At 51.9% G+C, this 9,298-nt stretch overlaps 1 protein-coding gene across 4 annotated transcripts in view; it reads left to right on the forward strand.

Annotated features, from left to right (window-relative positions):
• HNF4A (hepatocyte nuclear factor 4 alpha) overlaps positions 1–9,298 on the forward strand; it is a 26,782-nt gene that overhangs the window by 5,524 nt on the left and 11,960 nt on the right. For all 4 annotated transcript variants that reach the window (XM_006763770.1, XM_006763768.1, XM_006763769.1 and 1 more), the window contains exons 3-5: positions 176–270; positions 6,026–6,132; positions 6,812–6,967. In XM_006763770.1, coding sequence (XP_006763833.1) covers positions 176–270; positions 6,026–6,132; positions 6,812–6,967 — 358 coding nt within the window. The remainder of the gene's footprint in view (positions 1–175; positions 271–6,025; positions 6,133–6,811; positions 6,968–9,298) is intronic.

Raw genomic sequence — 9,298 nt, forward strand, 5'->3', positions numbered from 1 at the left:
AAGATAGGGTTGGACTCCATTGAGCTTTTCTTTATGGTTAACATGAGAACTTCTGGGATGAAGGGTTTATTGCAGCCAAGAGGCTGGGGATCAACCAGATGGCCCAGGTTCTAGTTCAGTCTTGGGGGCGGGAGGGCTGTCCCTTTTCCATCCAACCATCCAAAGCCCTCCCCAGATTTAGTCGGCAGTGCGTGGTGGACAAAGACAAGAGGAACCAGTGCCGCTACTGCAGGCTCAAGAAGTGCTTCCGGGCTGGCATGAAGAAGGAAGGTGAGCTTCGGCCCTCCCCCTGCCACCACCGCCCCACCCGCACCACAGCTCCCCACAGTCATTTACAACTGGGGACACAACTTTATGACTCAGGAACAGGCCCCAGGGTGACTAACTAATGGCTGAGAGAAGGAAGGGCCTAGAAATCTGACCATAGGGAGGGGCTGGGCTTGGTCTTGAGAACGATTCAAAAAGATAAGCGCCCACTGTGTCTATGCGGGTTCCCAGCCACCACCACCCCTGCCTGCCTTCTCCACCACAAGGCAGCCAAGTCCAGTGTTTTTTCTTTACTATTTCAAACATTAAGAAAGGTCTAGACTAGAGAATGATATTGCAATTGTCCATGTACTACCCAGACTCAGCAAATATGAGGGGGTGGGGAGTTCTGCTCCTGAGCTTCCTGTCCCAGGGACAAGTGCCCAGTTCCTTAGTTGTCATGCTTGAGTATCAGGTGAGTCCAAGTTCTCCCATCCCAGGGAATGGGAGCAGGAAGCTGGACTTGTCCTGGTAGTGGAGAAGGGGAAGACACAGTGCATTGATTGAGGTCTCTCCAGACCTCCTGATACCAGCAGACACCAATCATTGGGCTGGGCTTTTCCATGATGGATAGTTCCCTTTGTTCTTATGACAACTGTGTGTGGTGGCACTATTATTATAGATGAAGGAACAGAGGCCAGAATGGCTCAGCAACTTACCGAAGGCCCCAGAGCTGGTCAATGCAGAATGTGGGGTTTGAACACAGAGCTTTGAACGCAAGTTCAGTGCTGTTTGGACAACACCTCCATGTTGCTTGCTTTATGCCCTCCATACCTCAGGAACACTCAACCCAAGCTCAGGAAGCAAAAATCGTTTAACTGCTTCTAAAAATAAGTTTCCATTTTCAAATCTCTTCATCTTTTTCTCCTCTCAACTCGCACTTCCCAGCTCTAGGACTAGCCCCCAGGCCTTCACTTCTAGCTCACAGCTAGATCTCTGGTCTAGTCCTGCACACCTCCTACCCCCATCCCATCCCACAGCGGGAACCTTGGACCCAGCCTGCTGAGACTAATGAGGAGAGGAGCTCAGCTGTGGTCACCTCCCCTCCCCATCTTTGCCTCTGAGACCTTGTTTTCTCTGCTCCCTCCCTAGGAATTGTCTTCTGTGACTCATCCTAATAGGGCCTTGGCGTGAGCTCATGAGTCCTGTGGCAAACCTGGGCCTGCTCACCCTGATGAAGGAGTAGCCCCCTCCTGCTCTCAACATCATTCTAGCATCCAGACCTCAGGGATTCTCAAAGTGGGGAAGGAGCTTTTGCAGAGGGCGAATGCCCCCACCTCTCCCTGCCTGGTGTTCGGTGGTGTGGAGCCTCTCTCACCCACTCTCACCTCCAAGTTGGGAACCACTCTGTGGAATGAGAAATGCTGCAGATGGGGATGTGATACACAGAGGCAGGCAAAAGTAGGTTAATAGTAGTAGTAGTAGTAATAATACAATCATAGATAACAATACAAAAATAAACTGTTTTGCGTACTTACAACTGTAAACCTACTTTTGCCCACCCCTGTATGTATGAACAGCTGATGACAAGAGGAAGATTGAGAACTATAGTCTCAGGACCTAAGAGTCTATGGTTCTAATAGTCAGTGGTTCTATTACCGCACAGTCAAGATTTTAGGTTCAAGAGAATGAATCTCTCGTGTTAAAATCGCAGGCCTTGTGACAGGCGGGGGTGGGGCGGGGGAAGGTTAGCAGCCTTCCTGGGCTGTATGTGGCCTGGTCCAGCTTTGATCTGCCATTGTATGTGTCTCTTGTTAAGCATTCAGTCATTTTCCCCATGTGTCACTTCAGGGAAGTTTCTGCCCCTTCTGGACTCTATAAGATGAGGGGGTTGGTAGTGGTCCCTCCCAGCTTTGTGAGCCTCACCACAGGTGCTGGGACTTGTGTGTTTGTTTCCCGGTCTTCCCCCTCAGCTGCCAAGGAGGCACAGGCCCACATCCTGGCTCCTAGAAGGGGGGTGGGAGCACCAGGCAATTCTGCCCTTGCTTAGCCTTGAAAATTGCTTCTTGGGAAGGTGGCATCATGTCAGGAGGATAGGAGAATTGGCTGATGGCAAGTCAGTGTAGGCGAGTAAATGTTGGTGCTTATTTACACACCTGGGTTAAGATTGTGACATGTGCTCGTGTCCCTTGGTTGCTTTGAGAATAGGCCAGGGCAGCAAAGTGTTCAGTCGCCCCTGTGGTCAGGCTCTGGGAAGTCAGGCTATTACTAGTTCTGTCTAAGCTTTATAGCCTGGTAAGAACTTCCCAGAGCCAAGAGACATTCTTGGAAGCCACGGGGATCAGAAGAGCTGGGACAAGTTTTCATTTTTCTTTCCTGATGGTCTTAGCAGAACTCAGTCATTTAAACCCAAAAGTAGCCCTGAAGGGTGAGTTATATGGTGATGGATAGTCACTAGACTTTTGAGGAAGCTCACTTTGCAGAGTATACAGACGTCAAATTATAATGTTGTGTACTTGACATATATTTTTTAAAATGGGCTGCAAACAAAATTTATAGACAAGACAGGTGTCTATGAGGCTATCAAATCTACTTCTTCATACACTTTACAGATGGGGAAATTGAGGCAAGAGAAGTGACATGATTGACTCAAGGGTGGAGTCAGGACTAGAACTCGGGCTCCCAGAGCTGGGCAGGTACCAAGCTCCCAGGATGGAAACTGGGAGGGACCAGCGTGGGAATCATCTTGGGCCTAGATCCCTGAAAGTTCCTCTTGACCCCAGGGAAGGGCTCTAAATCTCAGAGCCCCGTAAGTCTTGGCCAGAGCTTATTCCATGGTGGCCGAAAGTGAGTTCCCTGGGTGGCAAGTTTTTCTGGGGAGAAACCTGGGGACCAGGGGGCCTAACAGTAGGTCAGGAATTCTTTCCTATAACCCGACACTTACTTGGTGGTCCTAGGACAAATGCAGGCTCCTGGAATTGGACACCTAGAACCAGGAAGCAGGGCCAGGGGTGCAGGAGGTATGGGTTGGTGGTGGGCCCTTTCTTGGAACCTCAGCTCAGCCTCTAGTAGCCCCATCCAGGGGTTCTCTGAGAAGACAAGCTCATCCTCCTCTCTGCCTCTGCCCAGGTTGGTTAATATTCAATAGGAGTTACATTAGGTCCCCGACCCTGCTAATACTGAGCAAACATTTGGAAAACATCATTCCGTGACTGAGCTCGCGCCGGGCACTGATAAGGCCGGCCTAACCTTGAGGAGCCCAATCCGCAGCTGCTGACAGCAGCCCTTTTATTCAGCCTGCCTCCTCCTGGCGCCCTGGTGGGTGCGGGCAGCCTCTGTGGGAGGGTGTGGGCAGGGCAGGTGGGGCAGGACTAAGGCTGGGGAGTGGTTCTGGGAGCTGGCCCCATGCAGGGTGGTGGGTCTCCGGAGAGATTTCTTATCTTGGGACTTGTATTTTATCCCCCTGACTCCTGGCTTCATTCCAGCGGTTCTCAACCTGTGGGTTGCGACCCCTGAAAATACATCCTGCATATCAGATATTTAGAGGACAATTCATAACAGTAGCAAAATTACAGTTATGAAGTAGCAACGAAAATAATTTTATGGTTGGGGGTCACCACAACATGAGGAACTGTATTAAAGGGTCGCGGCATTAGAAGGTTGAGAACCACTGACTGTCTGCCTTTCATTCTCTGATTTCAACAATGTGTGAAATCCAGAGATGACAGTTGAATAGGTGGGATGTCAATGTTCCACTGAGACACAGGGCCTAGGGCAGTGCGGGTGGGGCAGTTAATGAGTTTCCTAGGATGGCTGTTCCCATCTGGAGCCACCAGGCCTAGGAAACCAGAGGAGGCTTGAAGATGTAGTGATGGCGAACCTTTTGAGCTCGGCGTGGCAGTTTTGAAAAAACCCAAACTTAACTCTGCTGCCGTGTCACATATAGAAATTTTTTGATATTTGCAACCATAGTAAAACAAAGACATATTTTTGATATTTATTTTATATATTTAAATGCCATTTAACAAAGAAAAATCTACCAAAAAAATGAGTTCGCATGTCACATCTGACACACGTGCCATAGGTTCGCCATCACTGGCCTAGGGTACTCCCAAGAAACAGAGCTTTTTATCATTCACTCAACAAATATTAACTGAGCACCTACTATGTGCCAGGCTCTGTTCTAGTCTCTGGGGCCATAGAAGTGAACAAGAGGGAGTTCTTTCTGGAGCTTTTCTTCTCAGAGAGAGACAGAGAGTAAAGAAATGAACATATGATTCTACAATAAGTGCCAAGAGGAAGAAGGAAGCAGGATGCAGGGCAGAGTGTGAGGGGGGAATGCCGCTCAGACAAGTGGTCAGAGAGGGTACCTCTGAGAAGGTGACATTTGCACGGGGACAGGAGTGACATGAAGATGCCGCTAAGCTATAGGGGAGAGAATTCCAGGCAGTGGGAACAGCAGCACCAGAGTGTGTCAGAGGAGCAGTGAGGCAAGTTTGGGGGACAGAGTAGTGAAGAGGATCAGAGAGAAAGGGCCACAGGGAAGAGCTGTGCCTTCACGCCGAGGGAGACAGGGAGGCACTGGTCCAGAATGAGCTGTGGAGGGGTATGACCTGAGAGGTGCGTGGACTGTAGGGGCAAAGCTGGAAGCAAAGGGACCACTCCAGGGCCGAGAAGTCAGGGCCCAGACAGAGTGGGAGCCAGGATGGATTCCGTAGGGACCACTCACACATGTGGGGCATGAGTAGAGCTGGAATGTGAGAGAAAGACTCCCAGGTTGGAAGTGGGGAATAGGATGCCTGTTTCTGAGATGGGAGACAATCTGGGAAGCAAAAGCTGATAGGTGGGGCAACTGAGGCGCAGAGAAAGGAAGTGACTTCTACTGGCACACAGAGAGCGAGTGGCAGTTCCGACCAGGAACCGGGTCTCCTCCCACTGCGTCCTCCCTCCTTCCAGCTTCAGCCCAGCCTCATTGCACAGGAAGGCTTCTCAGAGTCCAAGGGACAGGGCCAAGGCAGCAGGTCCACCTTATATCTCCGGCCAGGACTGGCCCAGAAGGGGGCACGCAGTGGGGTGCGGGGCCCTGGTGGACACAGGCCCCAGATCTCTGAGTTCCTGAGAGAGAGCCCAGCAGTGGGCAGGGGGAGGACAGCGTACCTTTGCTGTCTCTGAGAAGGGTAGCCTGGATCCCTTGCAGCTCCTGCTGATGGACGAGACTGCCAGGGCAGGCGGGGCCTCCCGATCCCCTTGTCCAGGCCTTCTGCCTCAGTGTTCAGGAATCCCTGGGCCATCTCCTGTCACCCAGAGGAATTCACTTTGCTTGTTTTACACACTTTCATCTGGAAAGAAATGGATCCTTTTGCAAAACAGAGCTTGAAAACCTGTTATCTAGACAGATCCCCTCTTCAATGCTCAAAACTCACCTTAAGCCCTCTGCCAAGTCATCATTGTCTTGCATGCCTCCAGGGATGGGTGGGTCACTCCTGCAGTCCCCGAACTGTGTTGAGGCAGCTTTGGCATTTAGAGAGTTCTAACAAGCTGGGTTAGAATCTGTCTCCCTTCCTTTCCACAAGTTGATCTGGGCTCTGTCCCCTGGACGCACCCCTCCTACACCCACCTCCAACTGTGCCTCCTTCCCTGAAGGATAGCCCTGCAGAAACTCTGTCAGGGCTGAACTCTCTCCCCTTGCACCTCACCCATTCCTCATCAGTCATGCCACAGCCCTCCCCTCCTCCGTATCCCTGCCCTCCCTCCTCACTTCTCTCTGCTGTCTTCACAGCCGTCCAAAATGAGCGGGACCGGATCAGCACTCGCAGGTCAAGCTATGAGGACAGCAGTCTGCCCTCCATCAATGCGCTCCTGCAGGCGGAGGTCCTGTCCCAGCAGGTACTGGGGTGACCGCTCCACCCACCTGGGCCCCACACACTGAAGAGGAGTCTCACCTCCACCCCGCCCTCCCCAGCCAAGCCCTGGAGCAGCAGCTAGAAGGACCCTCAGATGTCACGGAAGGGAAGCTGAGTCCAGTGTCACACAGCCATTTAGTAGCAAAGACAAAACTGGGACGCAGGCCTGGCATTGGGGGCACTTTCTAGTTCATCCCACTGCCCACATGGTGCAGGCCAAGCAGCTCTCTGCCTTCACTGAGGGCCTGCGATCAGCTTAGCCCCGGGACAACAGAGCAGCGAACAAGTGGACAGAGTAGCAAACTGGGACTCAGTCAGCCTCTTGCTGTTGACCTCGGGCCAATCACAGCACCTCTCTGGGCTGTGGGATCTTCCTCTATCAGATGAGGATGAGGGTTTTTGCCCTGCTTCTCCCCTAGGGCTGAGGGGTTCCTTGGGATTCTGAGGAGCTGGAGGAAGAGGAGGCAGGGGCAGGTTGCAGGGCTTCTTCAGCATCCTTCCTTCTGTCCATTTTCCCTTAAACTTCCTCCGAGCCAAGGCGGCACCCACAGTCCATCTCCCCTTTTCCAGACAGGGACACTACCTGAGGAGGGGCCTCTGCAGGGTTCAGGGCGTGTGGGGCAGCCCAGCCATCCCCAGCATTTTCCTTCACCTCCCCCCAGATCACCTCCCCTGTCTCTGGGATCAACGGAGACATCCGGGCAAAGAAGATCGCCAGCATTGCCGACGTGTGCGAGTCCATGAAGGAGCAGCTGCTGGTGCTCGTTGAGTGGGCCAAGTACATCCCAGCTTTCTGCGAACTTCCCCTGGACGACCAGGTGCGGGAGGACGTGGACTGTGGGCAGGGGGGGTGCTGGGCAGGAGGGACCTGCTGGCCCACCTGGGATATAGCTTTGGACTGGTCTGAATTTATTTAACAAAACACACATAGTGCTCATGTGTCCTGCAGTTGTTTAAATCACTTTGCAAATGTTAACTCATTTAATCCTTCCAACAACCCTATGAGGTAGTGCTGTTATTAGTTCCATCTTACAAGTGAGGAAACTGGGGCACCGAGAGGTTAAATAACTTGCTCATGGTCACACAGCTAGTATCCAGCAGAGCTGGGATTAGAACCAGGCAGGCAAGCTCCGAAGTCCAGGCTTCTATCCACTGTACCTCTGCACCAGGGCCCTCTCCAGAGGAGATATTGACAGGGGCCCAAGGCCAAGGATCAGGAGATTTGGGCTTGCGCCCTGGTTTTAAGACTAGTTCTCTGTGTGATCTAAGACAGATTACTCCCTGTCTCTGAGTCTCAGTTTTCTTATGTACAAAGTGGGAATTGTAATACTTGCTTCAGAAAGTTGTTGGAAGGATTGAGGACATTACCATTTGAAAAGTATAAATCATGTAATGAGCACCTACACAGTGCCGGGGCCACAGCTGGCCTCCCTAAATGTCAGTTTCTTCCTGTATCCCACGAACATGGTATAGCTCAGCATTTTATTTCCCAAAGTACATTCTTTGACATACCAAAAATGTCCCGGGGAGAACAGGGGACTGTGTGTGTGTGTGTGTGTGTGTGTGTGTGTGTGTGTGTGTGGTGGGGATGGATCTGAGGACAGATGAGTTTCTGAGATACCACAAGTGACAGCTCCTGCACCCCTTGGGCCTCTGCAGACATTTTTCCTGTCTGGGAAAGGAGAGCCGGGCTGAGTCACCTTCTCAGCTCTGAGGGAAGCTCGGGGTCGCCAATGGACAGGGCCTAGATGTCCATGGGTGCATTTACTTCTCCATTTGGCACATTTGCATGAAAGGCTGGCAACGCATGCCAGTCTGTTCAAGTTTCTGAGAAGCCCTGCAGGCAAGGCACCTACTAAACTTTGTGGACAGACCCGGGGCTCCTGGAACTCCTTTTACACCCACCCTCTCCTGGAACACCCATTAGTGTCCCGCGATGGGACACACTGTGCAAACACGGGTTTGGCCGGTCCTGGGCCTCGCACTGGGGGCCGGATCAGATGCCCTCTCACACAGATTCCTCCCGCTTTGGGAGGGATGATAGGGCAGGGATCTTGGCAGAGCCCCTGCCTTCTCCCTGCTCCTCGTGTTCTGGCCCTGGTCCCCTCTGCTGGAGAACCTACATTAATGTTTAATCCCTCCTGTTCCTTCCCAGGGGCTCAGCAGGGCAACGAGATACCCCCAAGCTGAACAATTGTTAACCTCGATTTCCCACCCAAACCTCCCTGGCTAGGGCTCAGAGCATTCTCCGAGAGCAGTGATGGGTAGCCAATAACACGGGACAATCATTAACACCCCCCTGCCTGCTCACCCCCAGAACAGCTGCCATGTCAGGGGGCTGGACCCGGATCATGAGGGTTCCCAGCTCCCCATTCACGGTGTACAGGAGCCCATTTGCTCTAGATGGGGTGGGGGAGGAGGAGGAGACAAACCTGGGAGATGGGGGTCATTGTCTTCCAAAGGGCACCTCAACTCGATAGACATCGCTTCAGGAACCACTTTCCAAGTTGTTTGCTTCTTGTCTTGTCTAGAATATCAATCCATTGAAACCTGGACGGCTAGGGTAGCATTGGATAAGGGGACTGAGGCCTAGAAAGGGAAGGTGATTTGCCCCAGGTCACAGAGCAAGGCAGTCACAGAGCTGGGACTTGATGCCAGGTCTTCTCCCTGTCAGTCAGAGCCACTGGTAAGTGACAAGGGCCTGCACAGTGCCCGGTGTGCCATATAGGAAGTGCTCAATAGTAAGCATCCTTGTCCTGGTCATGGCAAGTGTACTCTCACCGCCTGTTTGCCATTTCTCCTATTTTCCTGGCATCCTCACAAGGTTTAACCACAGGGGAATAGATTAGGTAAGGACAGGTGGCTGCCCAGGAGGGGCTGCGTCTGGAGAGGAAGTTAACTAGTTTGCTCATTCGTTCATTCACCCATTTCTTCCTTTCTTCATTCAGACAAATATTTATTGAATGTTTACTATGTGCCTTAGAACAATTCCACCTCCTTAGATGGGTCTTTTCTGACCTCCCATTTATGTAGTTATTCTTGCCCTATGCTCTTATCTCATACCCTCACTTTCCTACTTCTCTCCCTCCCTCTCTTTCTTCCTTCCTTGCTCCCCTCTTCTCTTCTTTCTCTCTCCTTCTCACTTTCTC

The sequence above is a fragment of the Myotis davidii genome, unplaced genomic scaffold, assembly GCF_000327345.1.
Source record: "Myotis davidii unplaced genomic scaffold, ASM32734v1 scaffold199, whole genome shotgun sequence".
Classification (NCBI taxonomy): Eukaryota; Metazoa; Chordata; class Mammalia; order Chiroptera; family Vespertilionidae; genus Myotis; species Myotis davidii.